Genomic DNA, 20,612 nt, shown 5'->3' with positions numbered 1-20,612 from the left:
GTAGCTCAGTTGGTAGAGCATGGGGACGCCAGGGTTGTGGGTTTGATTCCCACGGGGGGCCAGTATGAAAAAATGAAAAAGAATGTATGCACTCACTAACTGTAAGTCGCTCTGGATAAGAGCGTCTGCTAAATGACTAAAATGTAAAATAATTTATCAAATACTTGTTCTCCCCACTGTATATGTGTGGTTAGTGTTGTCATGAACAGCACTCCCTCTGTCGCCCACCTTGCCAGTGGAAACACAGATTGATAGGAGGTGATGATAGAATTATGCAACCAGCCGAGCCAGGGATTGACTGGGGCTACAGCGCTTTTTTAACTACCCCTGATATTTGGAACATCTTCCTGATGTGTAGCACACTTATAAGACACTCCACTGTGCTCAAACCCAGGGTTTTAGTATTATGACCACAGTGCAGTTATGTCAGTGATGGTATAATGTGTGACTGATGGGTTAAATTGCACTGTTGTGCGTTTAGTTAATCGTCACATGTCATTGTGATTTGTCATCCCTGTTATACAAAAATGTTTATATTCTGTTATTAACCCTTCCCTCGCAGGTGACTGCTGCGTGGTTGAATTTGAAAGAGTAATTGAAAGATGTTGACATTTGTACAGGCCTATTGTAATGACACAGACTCTGATAAATCATTTCAGATTTGAACCTTTCAGGATCTGCAATTCTTTTAAACAGAGGTTGTCTCATCATGTTTGTAATGTGCCTAATGCTGCTTCATGCTTCCTCATAGAAAAGTCAGTGTAACAACACAGTATGGCACTGTGTGACACCATTAAGCTTGGGTGATATTTGGGGAGACCTCTTCTACGATATGCTACTCTAAATATTGCCATATCCGATATAATCGTGTTGCGCCATTAATGACTAAATCATTCCAGACTGTGCAATTTTTGTGCTTATTTACCATATTATAGTCACATTCTCATGAAATGAACTTTGAGTGGCCTTTCTTTTGTTGGTTTAGTTAATTTATTTAGACTTAATTTTAAACACATTGATACAGCCTAACTGATAAAACTGCAAAGTTTTCTAGTCTTGCACATCACAATATCGTCTTGCACTTCACAATATATCGTCAATGTCAAATTTCACAATAATTGATTTAATCATATACAGTGGCTTGCGAAAGTATTCACCCTCCTTGGCATTTTTCCTATTTTGTTGCCTTACAACCTGGAAATAAAATGGATTTTTGGGGGGTTTGTATCATTTGATTTAAACAACATGCCTACCACTTTGAAGATGCAAAATATTTTTTGTTGTGAAACAAACAAGAAATAAGACAAAAAAACAGAACTTGAGCATGGAAGACTGAAACGGGTTTCCCTCAAGAATGTCCCTGTATTTAGCGCCATCCTTCAATTCTGACCAGTTTCCCAGTCCCTGCCGATGAAAAACATGGGGATGGTGTTCTGTGTGATGAGAGGTGTTGGGTTTGCGCCAGACATAGCGTTTTCCTTGATGGCCAAAAAGCTCAATTTTAGTCTCAACTGACCAGAGTACCTTCCATATGTTTGGGTAGTCTACCACATGCCTTTTGGCGAACACCAAACGTGTTTGCTTATTTTTTCTTTAAGTAATGGCTTTTTTCTGGCCACTCTCCCGTAAAGCCCAGCTCTGTGGAGTGTACGGGTTAAAGTGGTCCTATGGACAGATACTCCAATCACCGCTGTGGAGCTTTGCAGCTCCTTCAGGGTTATCTTTGGTCTCTTTGTTGCCTCTGATTAATGCCCTCCTTGCCTGATCTGTGAGTTTTGGTGGGCGGCCCTCTCTTGGCAGGTTTGTTGTGGTGCCATATTCTTTCACATTTTTTAATTGATTTAATGGTGCTCCGTGGGATGTTAAAAGTTTCAGATATTTATTAATATAACCCAACCCTGATCTGTACTTCTCCACAACTTTGTCCCTGACCTGTTTGGAGAGCTCCTTGGTCTTCATGGTGCCGCTTGCTTGGTGGTGCCCCTTGCTTAGTGGTGCCCCTTGCTTAGTGGTGTTGCAGACTCTGGGGCCTTTCAGAACAGGTGTGTGTATATATACTGAGATCATGTGACACTTAGATTGCACACAGGTGGACTTTATTTAACTAATTATGTGACTTCTGATGGTAATTGGTTGCACCAGATCTTATTTAGGGGCTCCATAGCAAAGGGGGTGAATACATATGCGCACACCACTTTTCCGTTATTTATTTTGTATAATTGTTTTGAAACAAGTTATTTTTTTCATTTCCCTTCACCAATTTGGACTATTTTGTGTATGTCCATTACATGAAATTCAAATAAAAATCATTTGAAATTACAGGTTGTAATGCAACAAAATAGGAAAAATGCCAAGGGGGATGAATACTTTTGCAAGGCACTGTATCGGCCCAACCCTAGACATAATAGGCCTATAATGGATTGCCTTGTCATTTGTTAAATAGAGATTTTTATGATATGTAAACTGATATAACTGCAATTTTTGGTCTGGTCTACCTGTATCATGTTCTATGGATTTATTAACCACATGACATTTGTGCATTTCATCATCACATTTGGGTCAAATGCATTCTGGGAGCTTTTTCAGTTCCTATATGTGATAGAGATATTCATTGCCACAAAGATTAAAACAGAGTATCATTGTTTTTCAGGATTCAGAAAGAACTTGCAGAAATTACACTCGACCCACCTCCAAACTGCAGGTAAGGAAAGATTGCTCTCTACCAGCATTTATGTTTATTCACCTTGCTAATGTTATGGGCTTGGGATTTCAGGATATACTGTATTTCTGTTAGGGATTCTTGGTTCTAAGAATAAAGGATGGACTTCAGTCTTTCTAGTTTTACATAGGCAGTCAGGTATTATAGTGGTATGTCCTTGTTATGATAAAGATGGTTATCATACGTGTAAGAGTGATTACGCTAGCACTTTTCACAACATCCTATAGTTTGTTCTCTTTTACTTAACACAAGATGTAGGCCTAGTTTTCTAACCGCATAGGAAACTTACCATTTTAGATCATATGTTTTCAGTTGAAAGCCCATCTAAAAAGGAAAAAGAGTATGTGTGTTTTAAAAAATAAGTTTAGATTCTCATGTGGTTCCCCCGTTCTGCTGGGGATTTACCACAGACAGACAATGGTTATTGTGTTCTGCTGCTGCCTGTCCTTTGAGGAAGAGATATGGTGGCCAGCTAGCAAGTGGCAAACCGACCACATGTGCATCAGCCGCCAAATGACAAAAGGCATCCCTGGGGGACGTTGTGCAGAGGCCAGGCCTTATTAACTTAAAGAACACAAAGTGACGTTGTCATTGATTATCTCCCTGTTTATAACAGCACAGTAATTACCACAGGCTCAGCATTCAAAGGCAAATTACCAGAGAAAACGGATGCCAGGCAGAAGGCAAGTTTAGGCATTTATCTGCGGGAGATGGAGTGCATTAGGAGATGTTGCTGCATTTTGGCCATTTTAGATTGGTTGTGTTCATTTTATATGCACCTGTTAAAACAACTGAGAAATGGCCCTCAGTGACTCATCCAATGATGTACAGACAGTCGTGTGTGTGTGTGTGGTGCTGTGCATGAACTAATCACTTTAACTGAGGAAGAGACGGAGATATCGTGGACGTAGGTCGGGGTGCCTTGTAAAGATCCGACGGCGAGTGAGTAAACTGCCTCTGCCATCAATCCTATTAGCCAATCTTCAATCATTTGAGAATAAATTGGATGACCTAAGATTACGGTTATCCTACAAACGGGACATTAAAAACTGTAATCTTATGTTTCACCGAGTCATGGCTGAACGACGACATGGACAACATACAGCTAGGGGGCTATACGCTACATCGGCTGGATAGAGCGGCTGACTCCGGTAAGACAAGGGGTGTCGGTCTGTGTATATTTGTAAAAAATCAAATACTAAGGAAGTCTTGAGGTTTTGCTCACCTGAGGTAGAGTATCTTATGATAAGCTGTAGACCACACTATTTACCAAGAGTTTTCATCTATATTTTTCATAGCTGTCTATTTACCACCACAAACCAATGCTGGCATTAAGATTGCACTGAATGAGCTGTATAAGGCCATAAATCAACAGGAAAACGCTAATCCAGAGGCAGCGCTCCTAGTGCCCGGGGACTTTAATGCAGGGATACTTAAATCCGTTCTACCTTATTTCTACCAGCATGTTAAATGTGCAACCAGAGGAAGAAAAAAAAACTCTAGACCACCTTTACTCCACACACAGAGACGCATACAAAGCTTTCCCTTTCCCTCCATTTGGCAAATCTGACCATAACTCTATCCTCCTGATTCCTGCTTATAAGCAAAAACTAAAGCAGGAAGCACCAGTGACTCGGTTAATAAAAAAAAGTGGTCAGATGACGCAGATGCTAAGCTACAGGACTGTTTTGCTAGCGCAGACTGGAACATGTTCCGGGATTCTTCAGATAGCATTGAGGAGTACACCACATCAGTCACTGGCTTCATCAATAAGTGCATCGATGATGTCGTCCCCACAGTGACCGTACGTACATACCCCAACCAGAAGCCATCGATTACAGGAAACAGCCGCACTGAGCTAAAGGGTAGAGCTGCCGCTTTCAAGGAGCGGGACTCTAACCCGGACGCTTATAAGAAATCCCGTTATGCCCTCCGACGAACCATCAAACAGGCAAAGAGTCAATACAGGACTAAGATTGAATCGTACTACACCGGCTCTGACGCTCGTCGGGTGTGGCAGGGCTTGAAAACAATTTCAGACTACAAAGGGAAGCACAGCCGCGAGCTGCCCAGTGACACAAGACTTCCAGACGAGCTAAACCACTTCTATGCTCGCTTCGAGGCAAGTAACACTGAAGCATGCATGAGAGCACCAGCTGTTCCGGATGACTATGTGATCACGCTCTCCGTAGCCGATGTGAGTAAGACTTTTAAGCAGGTCAACATTCTCAAGGCCGCAGGGCCAGACGGATTACCAGGATGTGTACTCCGAGCATGTGCTGACCAACTGGCAAGTGTCTTCACTGACATTTTCAACATGTCCCTGACTGAGTCTGTAATACCAACATGTTTCAAGCAGACCACCATAGTCCCCGTGCCCAAGGACACTAAGGTAACCTGCCTAAATGACTACCGACCCGTAGCACTGACGTCTGTAGCCATGAAGTGCTTTGAAAGGCTGGTCATGGCTCACATCAACACCATTATCCCAGAAACCCTAGACCCACTCCAATTTGCATACCGCCCCAACAGATCCACAGATGAAGCAATCTCTATTGCACTCCACACTGCCCTTTCCCACCTGGACAAGAGGAACACCTATGTGAGAATGCTATTCATTGACTACAGCTCAGCATTAAAAACCATAGTGCCCTCAAAGCTCATCACTAAGCTAAGGATCCTGGGACTAAACACCTCCCTCTGCAACTGGATCCTGGACTTCCTGACGGGCCGCCCCCAGGTGGTAAGGGTAGGTAACAACACATCTGCCACACTGATCCTCAACACGGGGGCCCCTCAGGGGTGCGTGCTCAGTCCCCTCCTGTACTCCCTGTTCACCCATGACTGCATGGCCAGGCACGACTCCAACACCATCATTAAGTTTGCAGACGACACAACAGTGGTAGGCCTGATCACCGACAACGATGAGACAGCCTATAGGGAGGAGGTCAGAGACCTGGCCTTGTGGTGCCAGGATAACAACCTCTCCCTCAACGTGATCAAGACAAATGAGATGATTGTGGACTACAGGAAAAAAAAGAGGATCGACGGGGTTGTATTGGAACAGGTTGAGAGCTTCAAGTTCCTTGGTGTCCACATCACCAACGAACTATCATGGTCCAAACACACCAAGACAGTTGTGAAGAGGGCACGACAAAGCCTATTCCCCCTCAGGAGACTGAAAATATTTGGCATGGGTCCTCAGATCCTCAAAAAATGCTACAGCTGCACCATCGAGAGCATCCTGACTGGTTGCATCACCGCCTGGTATGGCAACTGCTTGGCCTCCGACCGCAAGGCACTACAGAGGGTAGTGCGTACTGCCCAGTACATCACTGGGGCCAAGCTTCCTGCCATCCAGGACCTCTATACCAGGCAGTGTCAGAGGAAGGCCCTCAAAATTGTCAAAGACTCCAGCCACCCTAGTCATAGACTGTTCTCTCTGCTACCGCACGGCAAGCGGTACCGGAGTGCCAAGTCTAGGTCCAAAAGACTTCTCAACAGCTTCTACCCCCAAGCCATAAGACTCCTGAACAGCTAATCATGGCTACCCAGACTATTTGCACTGCCCCCCCACCCCCCACCCCATCTTTTTACGCTGCTGCTACTCTGTTAATTATTTAAGCATAGTCACTTTAACTCTACCCACATGTACATATTACTAGCCGGTGCCCCCGCACATTGACTCTGCACCTGTACCCCCCTGTATATATAGCCTCCCTACTGTTAATTTATTTTACTTCTGCTCTTTTTTTCTCAACACTTTTTTTTGTTTTATTTTACTTTTTAATAAAAATAAATGCACTGTTGGTTAAGGGCTGTAAGTAAGCATTTCACTGTAATGTCTGCACCTGTTGTATTCGGCGCATGTGGCCAATAAAATTTGATTTGAGTTAACACCCTTGCTGGAAGGGTGAATATATAGGTAACCTTTTCATTTTAATTCAAAATGTAGTTACTGAAGGGTAAATTAGATATTGAGTATTGGCTCTTTTTACTCAAGGACTTCAAATAATCTGTTTCAATGGACTCAGAAAAATTTGGTTGTCACATTGGGAATGATTTTGCTTGAGGTTTCACAGGCAGGGTGATTTAAAGGCAGCATAATTTGAAAGTAAAATAATCACTAACAGAAATGTTCAGTCATCAAAATAACTAGTTGCCTGGAAAACAATTAGGTGTCTTACAGACAATCCTCTGTGTTTATTCCCCAGCTGCATATTCATGCTAATCCCATATAACAACTAGGGCCAGGATGATACCAGTACCACAGTACCATGCCAAAAATGAAAACACGAAGCAGACCAGACTCTTTGGTCCTTTAAAAACCTGCTGTATGTAAGATACTGTGTGCTATAGTTTGAAAATAAATGAATGTGTGGATGACAACATAATGATGTTTGTTTCCAACATTAGGGCTGTTTTCCTAAAGAAGTTCAACCCAATTCGTGTTTTGTTTCCTTGCCTCGATACTAACGAGTATCGCGATACTGGTATCGTCCCGGCCCCAATAACAACTGAAATAATATGGCTTTTATAACACATCCCAATTAAAATGTTCTCCCACTGTTATAATGGTGTGATATAAGGTTATAGAATATGTATAACAGACAAGTTCATTAATCCTTAAGAGTCTATTGATGCACCCGTGCGTCAATCTAAGTAACATAATACAAAAATCCCCATCAAAATCCATCAGTTTAAGCTAGAGAGAAATGTTTTTTTGCATCTCAATCCACATCCGCCTATGTCGGTCTTCTGCGGTAGAAGGTGGCCGAGCACAGACCATGAGACATCCCGAATATCGGTCTTCTAACGAAAACGTCGGTTTTGTTCTGTCAAATGAATGGAAGTATGGAGGTAGTTTTGCACTAACAAAAATAAGGGTAGAAATGTGTCCAAAAAAACAAAAATATTTCCTGAGCATTCTTACCTCCTAGATATAGGACAGACACTTAAACCTTATTCCGTATTATTAATTGTTGTACTGTCATTTCTATGTTCTATAGTAGTAAAGGCCAAATTCAATATTTTATCAAATACTTTTTTTAGATATATTTTTGATACCTAAAGGAGTCCTAAAATTCTAAATCAAATAGCTAAATGATCCATGGTATGACCATCTTAAAACAATTCCATATGTTAGCTTAATAGAACCCCACACACACACACACACGTTTTTAAGTGAATGTCGATAAGGGCAAAAAAAGCAATTGCTTTGCATGAAAAAGATGTTTGACAAAGTTAATGACATCATTTATGCCTTACACACCGCTCACTACCTTCCATTTAGTCCCAAAGGTTATTCATATTATTTCACACTGCAAATGGTGTCACTGTCTGTTGGCCCCTTCAGGAGACAGTGTGTGTTGTGTTGAAAAGATCACCTCGCTCGGCACATTACACACAGAGCCGGGGCAGCTGATTTATTTCCTCTCATCTCTCACCTCACTGAGAGGCCTGCAGTCAGACATCCCCTTTGTTCAAGCAGGGAAGACTCTCCCAGTCGTATCATCCTGTAATAAAACATCTCTGGAGATTCGGAGACTGGCCTGCAAATTGAATCATGAGGTGATCGTGGAAGGTTGAAAGTAATAGTTGAGGTGTCGTTGGCTACTGTCTAATCACTTTCTAGTACTCTTCTTTATAACAATCCTAAGCATCCATGATCTGACATTGTCTTTCATCAGCACTGTTACTAAATATTTGTTAGAAATTCCATTTGTTCTAAGCGGTTTGGAGCCTGTTGTTGGTGTTTCATCAGCATGTGAACACGAGGGCAGTAAGCTAATGTCATTTCCAGCTCCATTTTACTAACATTATTGTGACCGCTCTCTCACCTTGGCATTGTCACTCATCAAATGAGTGAAACCAGTTGACACCAAATAGGCTTTGGGCATTGTGATTATGCTAACTCTCAGATATTTCAACTATTGCTGTACAATGAAAAGGGTCTGGAACAGAATAGCATTTATTCTTACTGAATGTTGCCTACTGTAGCGCTGGCCACGTATCTCATGAGACCAGATGCACTCTAATTTGGATGATATACACTGTCAGTCTTCAGCACAAATAGCATCTGCTGGCCTCTGAATCCAAATGATGTAATGCCCTTTAAAAAAATGTCACTTTCTGATGATGTCAGGGCAGCCAGGCCCGATGGGAAGTGTCTGCACTCAGCAGGATTTTTAACATGACATTGTGTGATGTTGACTGGTTGCTTGTTGCTTTCCTGGTGGTCTACATGCATTCTCTGAGCCATGAGGCAAACAACCAATAATGCCCACACAGATCTCCATCCCCCTTTACACGATGGATCATCTCCACTACTGTGTCTGAGTGACTGCTGCTTATTAGTGTTGCGTTGTGGCCCTCTGGGGTTCTGTGGGAGTGACAAACTCGGAGCCATTTTTCACAGGCTTTACCAGGGGACTTAACATCTAAGAGGCCACAGCGGGAGAGTATCAATATTCATGAGGGGGGAGGGGGATGAGCGCCACAGTGGCCTCTGGGAAATATACTTGATCATTGTCATCTGCAGCTCAACTTCCAAGAATTTTGACACACATCTCCAAGATTCGTGAGGAAAAAGACTGGAACAGAAAATATATTAAACTCATTCGGGTAGATTGTTGATGGCTTATGACATTTGTTCTCATGCATGCCAAGTTGTACAATCACAGATAACAACATGAGTCTTCTATCATCTAAATGTATCAACCTGTTCATGACCTTTTGATAATGGTTGTTTCCCAGTGGATCAAAATGCTGTATGTTTACAGATTAGGGTTTAATAGTGGGAAGCAGGTTACCAGGATTTCCCGCCCTAACCCACTCCCATTTCCCGGGATAAATAACTGCGAGAAACCGGTAAATTATTTAAGAATTATTAAGAACAGCATGACGTGAAATGGGACTGTTCAATTTAACGGAGTGGCTAAGGATATGGAGTGTCTGTATCCCAATTTGCCAAGGCTAAAAATACAGATATTTCTGCGCATGTGCAATATTTTTTTTTTTTGCATAGCCGAGTGCCCACTCCGCTTCCTACGTAGCTGCTGTGCTGCGTACTCCGCTCCCCCTCCTTGATCGCCTTTGTCTGGTCACTGGTGTAGCCTACAAACTTCATGTTGTACACAAAACTGTTCGAACTATTGCCTTCCATGCCTCAGTAAGTAAAATCATGATTTCATATTATTTTTCAGGAGGGGAGTAGGCTACATGCAGCTATTTACGTGTTTTACACAAAATACATTATCGACATGTTTGTTCAAACTTTGTTGTCAGTCTAGCGAATTAATGTTATCTGCTGAGTTACATGCAGCTAGTTAGTCTCGCCATGATATCAGCATATATAATAACTATGGCATGGGGCGATGCAAAACGAACTCGCTCATTGTCAGATTATTTTTACCGGTGCGGATACATGCTCGGTTGCCTAGAATGTTCGGCTGCCCAGAGGTGGAACGCAGCAAGACACCGACACGCAGTCTAATTAGCAATTTAATGTTATTTTTTCATCATCATTGCGAATATTGGCTAAGCTGCAGTGTTTCCTCTGCTAAAATGTGTAGCAGTGGGGGGGAAAACGTCGCAAGGGGAGGTCCATATTATCAGGTATGCTATTAGCAAAAAGCATTATCACCATATCACACTTTTTGTAAGTCACTCCCCAAAAATTATTTTGAGGTAGAGTGGCGTTTTACCAAGTTACCCTACAATTGACCTGAGTTACTTTTAGCATTAATGTGCTAAAAACTCTAGTTTAAAATGGTGCAGTTCGCGCATATTTAGAAGTTGAGAAATAAAGTACTAATGGAAAGCTGGGATCATCCTCTTTTTAACAAAGGCCATTAAAGCTGCTGTCTTCCCTGGAATTGCAAGAATTGTTGTGCATTGACTGACTGCTTGTCAGAATGCATGTTTCCCAATGGCACTCATAACTTGAATGCGCCTCGAGAGGAATATCAAGTTCCATATTTTTTTGCTGTGGGTGCAGCGCCACAGCTTGATGACTGCAGTGGAAACACTGCTAAGCTGTGCAGGAGGCAGACAGGAACTACAATATGGAAGCAATTAAAGATTAGCCATCATCACACAAAACGCTGATTTGTTTTTTTCCAAAGTGTAGGGACTGCTTCCTGCTTGTGCAACTGCAATATCCGTTCCGACAGACAGAGAAGGTTGTAGCCTTCATAATATGTTTTAGAATGTTTGTTCAAAACGCTGCAGGATTTTTATTTCAACTGTTCAGAAATATGAGGTAGAGACAGGCTACATCATCATGGTTAAGAAGAGGGTGAGTAAAGAGCTAAACGTGAAGGGAGGGGTAGTGTAAGCAGCAGCTACGTTAGAAAAACGAATGTTTGCGTAAAATAACACGCGCAGAACGGGATCGGGATCCTTAGCTTTAAGAAAGAGGGTTTGCCAGGGCGGGCATGGTTGAAAACTCTGTATCCGTAGCCACGGCCTAAAAGCTCATTTATGCTTGATCTGAAAATGTGGTCGGAGGTGCCATATGGATGGTGTGACGCAATTGCGGCGCCTCCGGAGGCATGTGGAGGCCAAATTGAACTCTGCATCGCCAGGCGCTGCCCAAATGTTCTAACATTGCAGAGGGCTCCGTATAGCTCTGCATTGACATAGTTGGTTGACGGTAGGTGGGGGCGGGAGGTCCTGTATTAATTATTCAAGCATGTCATTACAAATGTATTTCATTTAACTGTTGAGAACGAGGAAGGAATGAAGCAACAATGGAGAGCGAAGGAGAAGGTAATATGCACCTCTCACAACATTAGGGGAAATATTATGAAAGGTAGACTAATGTGTCAGTCTACTAATTATCAGTGCTTGATATGGGCTGGAGCTGTCAGGAGCGCCGTATTGGCGCCTCACATTTTTTAGGGAATTGCATACCAGCTCCTCTATAAAACAAAGTAGCCTATCGCTGGCCCAGATTCACACACCGAGGCAAAAAAGGTTGATCAAAGTGGAATGAAGGTGGGATCTGCATTGAATAGCAATGGGGAGTGGGCATTCATTTCGGATTCTGCTTTGTTCAAGTTTATTTGCTGCTAGTCTGTGAATCTGTGTGTGACAGTAGGCTGTTTGAGATTGCGCAGATTGAAAATGTGCCAGCCTGAATGTGCATGATGCGCTGCTCCATGTTGTTAAATGAGGGTTTGTAAGGTCAGGGAAATTAGTTTAATAATTGTTGTCCGTGTAATTCATCAAGGCACACTTTTAAATATTATCAATCACTTAGAAATCTACCTATCAACCATCATCGGAATGACCCTTCAGTGCGTGTCTGTGTGTGCTGTGTGTGTGTCAGTGCGAGTGGGCCGTTCAAGGAGAGAGAGTGCGACGTTTCAGCAGCAGGTATAAAATGGCAGGCAACAGACTGACTAGATAACTGCTACAAGTTCTTTTTTGAATTGGCTATCTCGCTAGTTATAACTAACTAAGCTTTAATGTCGTTGTCGCCTTTCCACTGGCACTGTGGATAGCCTAAATAAATCTGTTGGATTCCCCTCTATTAAATAAAGCTGGGATTCCCCTCTTAAACAGTAGCCATGTAATTGTGACAAATAATGTGCATCGATCTCCCCTGAAACATGAATATTTTAGCCTAATATAAACATGTCTAGTTAGATACCTTGCTTTGAAGTAGCCTACCTTATCCATTTGATCCCTGATTCATTGAATGAGGGAATCATTTTATAAAGACGAAGGTATTGGTTTGTAATGTTGCAATAGTGGCAACCATCCTCCAGGATAGCTACTGAGTGTGCAGGCTTTTGTTCAAGCCCTGGCCTAACCACATTGTAGCTTAAACATTTACTGCTCAACATGAACATGACTTGGGTGTTTCAGGGCTGAATCAAAAGCCAAGCCTGCATACCCAGGAGCTCTCCAGATGAAAGGTTGACCACATGTTGACAACGTGACTGACAGTGCAGTTCTACTTTGTGGGGGGTTAAGTGCCTTGATCAAGGGCACAACGGCAGGAAATGTTAGGTCTACGTGGGATCAGACACAGCAGCCTTCCAGTCAATAATGCTTACTTTTTAATTTAGGCTATAATAATAGTCTTGGAAATTTGGTTAAAAGTCATGAAGAAGTCATGGAAAATGTGTATAAACCCTTAACAGAGAATAATCAGAGGTCTCTATAGCATAATACAATTTGTGAATTTCGGTGAAAATAGTCTAATGGACCGACTTGGAAAAAGACAGCTCCTGCACTTCTTTCATCCCAAGTCAAGCACTGCTAATTATACAAATTGTAAATGGACCCTATTATATTTAATAATAATAATAAATAATTGGTCATTTAGCAGACGCTCTTATCCAGAGCGACTTACAGGAGCAATTAGGGTTAAGTGCCTTGCTCAAGGGCACATCGACAGATTTTTCACCTAGTCGGCTTGGGGATTAGAACCAGCGACCTTTCGGTTATTGGCACAACGCTCTTAACCACTAAGCTACCTGCCGCCCTTATTTCAAATTCACTAGTGGTGGTGTTAGTGATGGTGATGGTGACCAACCCTCCTGAACAGAGAGCTACTGGGTCTGGGTGTGCAGGGTTTTGATTGACACATCTGATTCAACTAGGTTTTAGTGTAAAACTGGGATGTCCTGATGACCAAACATCCATGGCATTACAACATAAACACATCGCTGATCCATTTCACTATCATAATCTATGTCTGGGATGGGATTAGTTGTATTTTATTCTGGGGTTTCTGCGTGCATGTCTTGCACCAGCATTGCGTGTTCTCTCCCAGCTTCATGGTTTGAACGAGGTGTGTAATTCCAGTCCGTATAATACAGTACAGTAATACAGTCCACACTCAAAAAGATTACTGGAGCTTGTTTCATTTATTTACCCAATAGAGCACACATCTATGGGCTTTTATGTCTTTAATGTAGGGCTCATCATCTGGCTCAGGTAGCGTCAGGCTTGAATTTTCATGCTGATCAAAGCTCAAATCAAATCCAGACATATTTATATGCTTTAGAATGACACTTCTGGTTTTGGTGGGAAATACCGGGTTACCTGGGAGAAAAGTGATTTATTCTCAGTATGGAACATTAAGTAAAATACAGGGGAAGTATTAAACCCTAGTACAGATACAGGATCTTAATTTGATCAGTCTTTTGTTGCTGAGAATTTATTTACATAAACTAACACATGGTTATATTAACGGTATTGCACTTTTCATGTAGCCTACTTTCGACCAGCGAATAGCCTTATTTTGCTGTGACAAAATAGGTCAAACTGAGATCCTACACCTGTAAATGATTTCAAATGTTTCACCTCATCTGGTATTGCTAATACTGAGCTAGTGTAGCATCTGTTGAACTAGACATTTTCTAATTAAGTCTGTCAGTCGTTTTGCAGAGAAAGTTGAGTGGAAAAGAAACAAGCTGTGAGTGACTGAAGGTAACATGCTCTGTTCCAGACCTCAGACATCACCTCACGTTATTTTATCCTTATTGCCCTCCACCAAGGCACTTGTTTGAAAGCGAACACAGCCTGTCTCAATGTCATCATTTGTGCAGCACTTCTCACAAACGTATGTCCCAAATGTTATTAATGTGTTCTAGGGGAAACCAAGTGTGAATCATCACGTGGCCACTCTATGGTGAAGTCTAGCCATTACACAACTGGTTCACAGAAGCCATTTAGGTCATTGAGACTGACAGGATGGTAATCCACAGCTGACGCGTAAGCAAACAGTCAAATCTTGGCAAAGGAACAAATAACTCAAAAGTAAACAGTTGCTCTTCGATGCCATTACCATTTTGGCAGGGATACCATCTCAAAGCTTAATGGGTTTCTCCGATTCACAACCAATAGACCGTTCCAAGAGGAATTAGGCTCTTTCTTACCATTTCAGTTATTTATATTGTACAGACAAAAATTTACAATGTGTTCATCATAATCAACTGAGATTTCTCGTGGTGACAACTTGTAAATGAAGTGTCATTGTCAGATGAGTATTAACCTGAGAACGTATATGAATGAATAATACCTTTTTTTCTGCAACATCGGCACAGAAATGTGGCCTAGGCCTAAAAGATTTAATCAGCTGGACAAACGTTTTAATGAGGCAATACAGGATACCAATAGGACTGTGACGGTCATGTAATTTTGGATGACGGTAATTGGCCAGCCATATCTTTTTTTGGGGGACACACATTTCTCCTTTCCTCCGCTCTGGACTGCATGTGCTGCCATAGAAATAGAATGATTAGAACGGGCGTCCCTATTCAAGTCAATGATGGCATAATGGGTGGACTGGCGGCCATTGCGAGTGTACCCATAGGCGCAAAGCAGGAAGTAAAAGCAGGAAGTGTACCCATTAGGGATGTTAACCGTTTATCGGTTAGCTGCCGAAAAATACATTTGACCCATCATGCTTATTGATCTATAGGTTCATTTTCATACTGTTGTGGAATTAAATTGGCGTGTGTGTATTTTCGTTAGTCGTCATGCATTTTATTTATCACGCGCACAGCATACAAAGCCTAGTTTGAGGAGCGGAATAGCCTACCAGCGCGAGAGTAGCTCCTCAAAAAGCCTGTAGGCTACTGGAGTGAAACCTGCTTTTGTAAACTCAGTCAATAACAATTCTAAATGAAATCGAGTGTTAGCTTTGGTGGCCACGATTTAAAAAGAAGCTATATTTATTTCTCAATCTCAAACCTGAACGTTTTACTTTACTTTAAATAATGAGGCATGTCTTAACTTGCTTCAATGTAGCCTTGCGAAAATCCATCCATAGAAACGTGGAGGCAATTATTTTATAGACTTCCTCATGCCATCCATTAACCAGCATTTCTCTCCTGTTCTATTGGTTTTCATAACTTTCTATCGTTGTCCAGAAGCCAAAGGCCCAATCCTAGTCATATTAACAACCCATCATAGTAGTTGCTATTAGATTCCCCCTCTAAGTTTTTTTTTTTGACAGGTGTGGCATATCAAGAAGCTGATTAAACAGAATGATCATTATACAGGTGCACATTTTGCTGGGGACAATAAAAGGCCACTCTAAAATGTGCAGTTTTGTCACACAACACAATGCCACAGATGTCTCAAGTTTTGAGGGAGCATGCAATTGGCATGCTGACTGCAGGAATGTCAACCAGAGCTGTTGCCAGATAATTTAATGTTAATTTCTCTACCATAAGTCGCCTCAATGTCATTTTTGAGAATTTGGCGTCCGTACAACTGGCCTCACAACAACTGCAGACCACGTGTAACCATGCCAGCCCAGGACCTCCACATCCAGCTTCTTTACCTGCGGGATGGTCTGAGACGAGCCACCCGGACATTTATGAAACTGTGGGTTTGCACAACCGAAGACTTTCTGCACAAACTGTCATAAACCTCCTCAGGGAAGCTCATCTGTGTGCTCGTCATCCTCACCAGAGTCTTGACCTGACTGCAGTTCGGCGTTGTAACAGACTTCAGTGGGCAAATTCTCACCTTCGATGGCCACTGGCACACTGTATAAGTGTGCTCTTCATGGATGAATCCCGGTTTCAACTGTACCGGGCAGATGGCAGACAGAATGGCGTTGTGTGGGCGAGCGGTTTGCTGATGTCAACATTGTGAACAGAGTGCCCCATGGCGGCTGTGGGGTTATGGTATGGACGGGCATAAGCTAAGACAACGAACACGATTGCATTTTATCGATGGCAATTTGAATGCATTGAGATACTGTGACGAGATCCTGATGCCCATTGTCATGCCATTCATCTGCCGCCATCACCTCATGTTTCAGCATGATAATGCACAACCCCATGTCGCAAGGATCTGTACACAATTCCTGGAAGCTGAAAATGTCCCAGTTCTTCCATGGCCTGCATACTCACCAGACATGTCACCCCATTGAGCATGTTTGGGATGCTCTGGATCGACGTGTACGACAGTGTGTTCCAGTTACCGCCAACATCCAGCAACTTCGCACAGCCATTGAAGAGGAGTGGGACAACATTCCAAAGGCCACAATCAACAGCCTGATCAAGTATATGCGAAGGAGATGTGCCGCGCTGCATATGGCAAATGGTGGTCACACCAAATACTGACTTGTTTTCTGATCCACGCCCCTACCTTTTTAAAAAGGTATCTGTGACCAATAGATGCATATCTGTATTCCCAGTCATGTGAAATCCATAGATTAGGGCCTAATGAATTCATTTCAATTGACTGATTTCCTTGTATGAACTGTAACTCAGTAAAATCTTTGAAATTGTTGCATGTTGCGTTTATTTTTGTTCAGCTTCTCTGATGTGATGTGATCACATTGGCTGGAAGTAAAAATGCTATAAATGGGAATCCTCTGTTCTCCCAACACCCAATGTTTATGTTTACAATGAAAAGTATTACATCAGAATGCCCAATGTTAGAATGTTTCCAATCAAATTAATGAATTAAATTTGAACGTTTTCCTATCAGTCTAATTTGCATAAACATTGTGATTGGATGATAGCTGTGAGGGTTATCGAATCAGGATCAAATCCTCTGATCTCCTCGAGCTCATTAATGATATAATATTGATATTTGAAGATTGCCGAAAGGCCAGTCTCTTTGGCAAATGACAGAGTGTGATAGCTGAATAGAGACGGCAACCAGGCTAGATATCATGTGCTTCACCAAAAAATAACACCGCACCACTCATCTCTGCCAGTAACCTTCTGGTAACGAGTCCATTTCCTCGGCTACAAGGCCATCCAACTGCCCCAGGCGCTTCAGCTTTGTCGGGGGATTATGTGTACTGAAAAAAACTCTGGTCGTGGCTGAATGGTTAAGGGTTTGGAGTGTGAGCAGCAGTGCTTTTCTGATGTAGCTACTTCAAGTATGGACTCATTTGTTTGTTGTGACATACTTCAGTTCAGGACACACCAAAGCTCTGTGGGTTAAGTGTTTTTTTTATGAGTCATCATTTTGAGTCATTCATGTATGCGAAGCCTGTGTATTATGATAATGATATATGCTCTACATTATTTATTGAGAGTCCTGAGACAAACATTTGCAATGCATTAGAAGCTTGCTTCAGGCACCAGCAAGAGAAATGTTTACCCACCAAAGTCCCAGTTTTTCAGAAACGTCTTAGTAAATTAGAATGGAGGAATGGGAATAGAAAAGATTTGATTACCTATTGGTGACATAAAAGTATCTGAATTACCTTCCAAAGTACACATTCTCATCAATACCAAATGGAAGGTAGTTTAAATTGATTGAACCAGCATGTGAAATGGTCTGTTATGGGTAAATACTGGTATGTGGTTCACTTGGACTCGAGGAAACCGTGCACATGTTCAACCATTTCCACCATAAATGCTTGTTTCAGGATAAATCACAGGCAAATAATTACAGTGTTCATAGTACGGATGAACAATAAAAGGCTTGATTTAAAAACAAACCATGTCATTTGTGCAAATAAAGACGAAAGACCGGGGAGGGAAATGTCACCTCTGCTGCTGATCTACATGGTAATTGGTCCTTGGCGCTTTACTTTCACGGTCAGGGGAAACGAAGATTGCTTCATTAAGTTCCCCTTCTGATAACCGCCACAGCCGCTGCGCCAATGGAATGGAAGATCTTAACTGAATGACTATGCCATTTAGTAAAGAAAAGTGCCTACGGGAAATTAACTGGAATGGTGAATAATTAAGATAATAGCTCTATTTGCACATGGCAGTGTTAAAAAGCGCCAAAACAGACTGAATCACATTCAATTACAGGTTCCGTTACTCTTTTGTATAACACCTTTTGCTGTGGCGGTCAATTTTGAGAGACCTTTTTATATAGCAACATACTGAACAGCTTGAGGTATAACAGGTTTTTGCTCAATTATTTTAAGAAACTGTAGTCCTGGAGGATAGGGCTGCTTGCACAAGCACATTTTCAATTGGTACTGCAAGATAAGGTACATTCTCTACATAAGGATTCCATAAAGTTCCCTGGCCTTGTATGTTAACAAGTCACTCCACACATGAGCATGTACCCAAATGTCTTTTAAATTGTTGATTTTAATATGGATGTTGCTACTTTGCCTTCTGGCAACATATTTGGATAATTATTATTTTGTACGCATTAACAGTTTGTTTGACCTTGAACTGAACTACAAATGCTGGCATAGTTTCTGTCCCTGTGCTTGGTTCTGTTGGTCTTCTGCAGTCTGGCTGAAAAAAAATATTATGTCAACAAGCTAATAAGATGAGGGATAAATTACACTCATAACCTTTTGTGCTCCCTTGTCTCTGACTGCACAGCGGATGTCAAAGGTGGAAAAGAGAGAACATTTTAGACATTCTGCTGAACAGACACACTCCTACACACAGTGAGCGTTTGCTAGAAAACACCCCACTAAATTCCATAAATACTGTAAGTGAACAGCATCAGCCCTCCCAGAATGGTCTGAGTTTTGAGGCTTTTTGTCTCACACACACACACACACAATCAAGCAATGCTCCCTGTAACTGAGGTCAGCAGCGGTAGAACACTGTCATCGGCTTGTCTCTGTCATCATGAGTAGGATTAATGACACACCTGTCTGCATCTGTTCATCAACTCAACTGCTTCCCTGATGGCAGGGAGAATTACCAAAGCTGACGATACTATCAGAGCTGTAGATATCCCGGGGAGGCCACTGATTTGACAGAGATTACTGTATAATCGCCATAACAAATGATAAAGGTTATGGCATGTTGGCACAATCTCTAGATTGTCTGGAATCATGTAATATAGACCATGTTAAATGGGGCAGAGGGTGCTCTAGTCTAGAAAGGTCATTCAATATACAGTGAGGGGAAAAAAGTATTTGATCCCCTGCTGATTTTGTACGTTTGCCCACCGACAAAGACATGATTAGTCTATAATTTTAATGGTAGGTTTATGTGAACAGTGAGAGACAGAATAACAACAAAAAAATCCAGAAAAACGCATGTCAAAAATATTATAATTGATTTGCATTTTAATGAGGGAAATAAGTATTTGACCCCTCTGCAAAACCCTTGTTGGCAATCACAGAGGTCAGACGTTTCTTGTAGTTGGCCACCAGGTTTGCACACATCTCAGGAGGGATTTTGTCCCACTCCTCTTTGCAGATCTTCTCCGTCATTAAGGTTTCGAGGCTGACGTTTGGCAACTCGAACCTTCAGCTCCCTCCACAGATTTTCTATGGGATTAATGTCTGGAGACTGGCTAGGCCACTCCAGGACCTTAATGTGCTTCTTCTTGAGCCACTCCTTTGTTGCCTTGGCCGTGTGTTTTGGGTCATTGTCATGATGGAATACCCATCCACAACCCATTTTCAATGCCCTGGCTGAGGGAAGGAGGTTCTCACCCAAGATTTGACGGTACATGGCCCTGTCCATTGTCCCTTTGATGTGGTGAAGTTGACCTGTACCCTTAGCAGAAAAACACCCCCAAAGCATAATGTTTCCACCTCCATGTTTGACGGTGGGGATGGTGTTCTTGGGGTCATCGGCAGCATTCCTCCTCCTCCAAACACGGCGAGTTGAGTTGATGCCAAAGAGCTCGATTTTGGTCTCATCTGACCACAACACTTTCACCCAGTTCTCCTCTGAATCATTCAGATGTTCATTGGCAAACTTCAGACGGGCATGTAAATGTGCTTTCTTGAGCAGGGGACCTTGCGGGCGCTGCAGGATTTCAGTCCTTCACGGCTTAGTGTGTTACCAATTGTTTTCTTGGTGACTATGGTCCCAGCTGCCTTGAGATCATTGACAAGATCCTCCCGTGTAGTTCTGGGATGATTCCTCACCGTTCTCATGATCATTGCAACTCCACGAGGTGAGATCTTGCATGGAGCCCCAGGCCGAGGGAGCTTGACAGTTATTTTGTGTTTCTTCCA

At 42.2% G+C, this 20,612-nt stretch overlaps 1 protein-coding gene across 1 annotated transcript in view; it reads left to right on the top strand.

Moving 5' to 3' along the window:
• The window catches only part of LOC121561981 (ubiquitin-conjugating enzyme E2 E2), a 35,545-nt gene that overhangs the window by 8,074 nt on the left and 6,859 nt on the right, over window positions 1–20,612 (top strand). The window contains exon 3 of the mRNA XM_041874394.2: window positions 2,651–2,701. Within this exon, the coding sequence (XP_041730328.1) occupies window positions 2,651–2,701 (51 nt within the window). The remainder of the gene's footprint in view (window positions 1–2,650; window positions 2,702–20,612) is intronic.

The sequence above is a fragment of the Coregonus clupeaformis genome, unplaced genomic scaffold, assembly GCF_020615455.1.
Source record: "Coregonus clupeaformis isolate EN_2021a unplaced genomic scaffold, ASM2061545v1 scaf0281, whole genome shotgun sequence".
Classification (NCBI taxonomy): domain Eukaryota; kingdom Metazoa; phylum Chordata; class Actinopteri; order Salmoniformes; family Salmonidae; genus Coregonus; species Coregonus clupeaformis.
The sequence above is the reverse complement of the archived record's forward strand: the minus strand, read 5'-3'. Positions and strand labels throughout refer to the sequence as shown.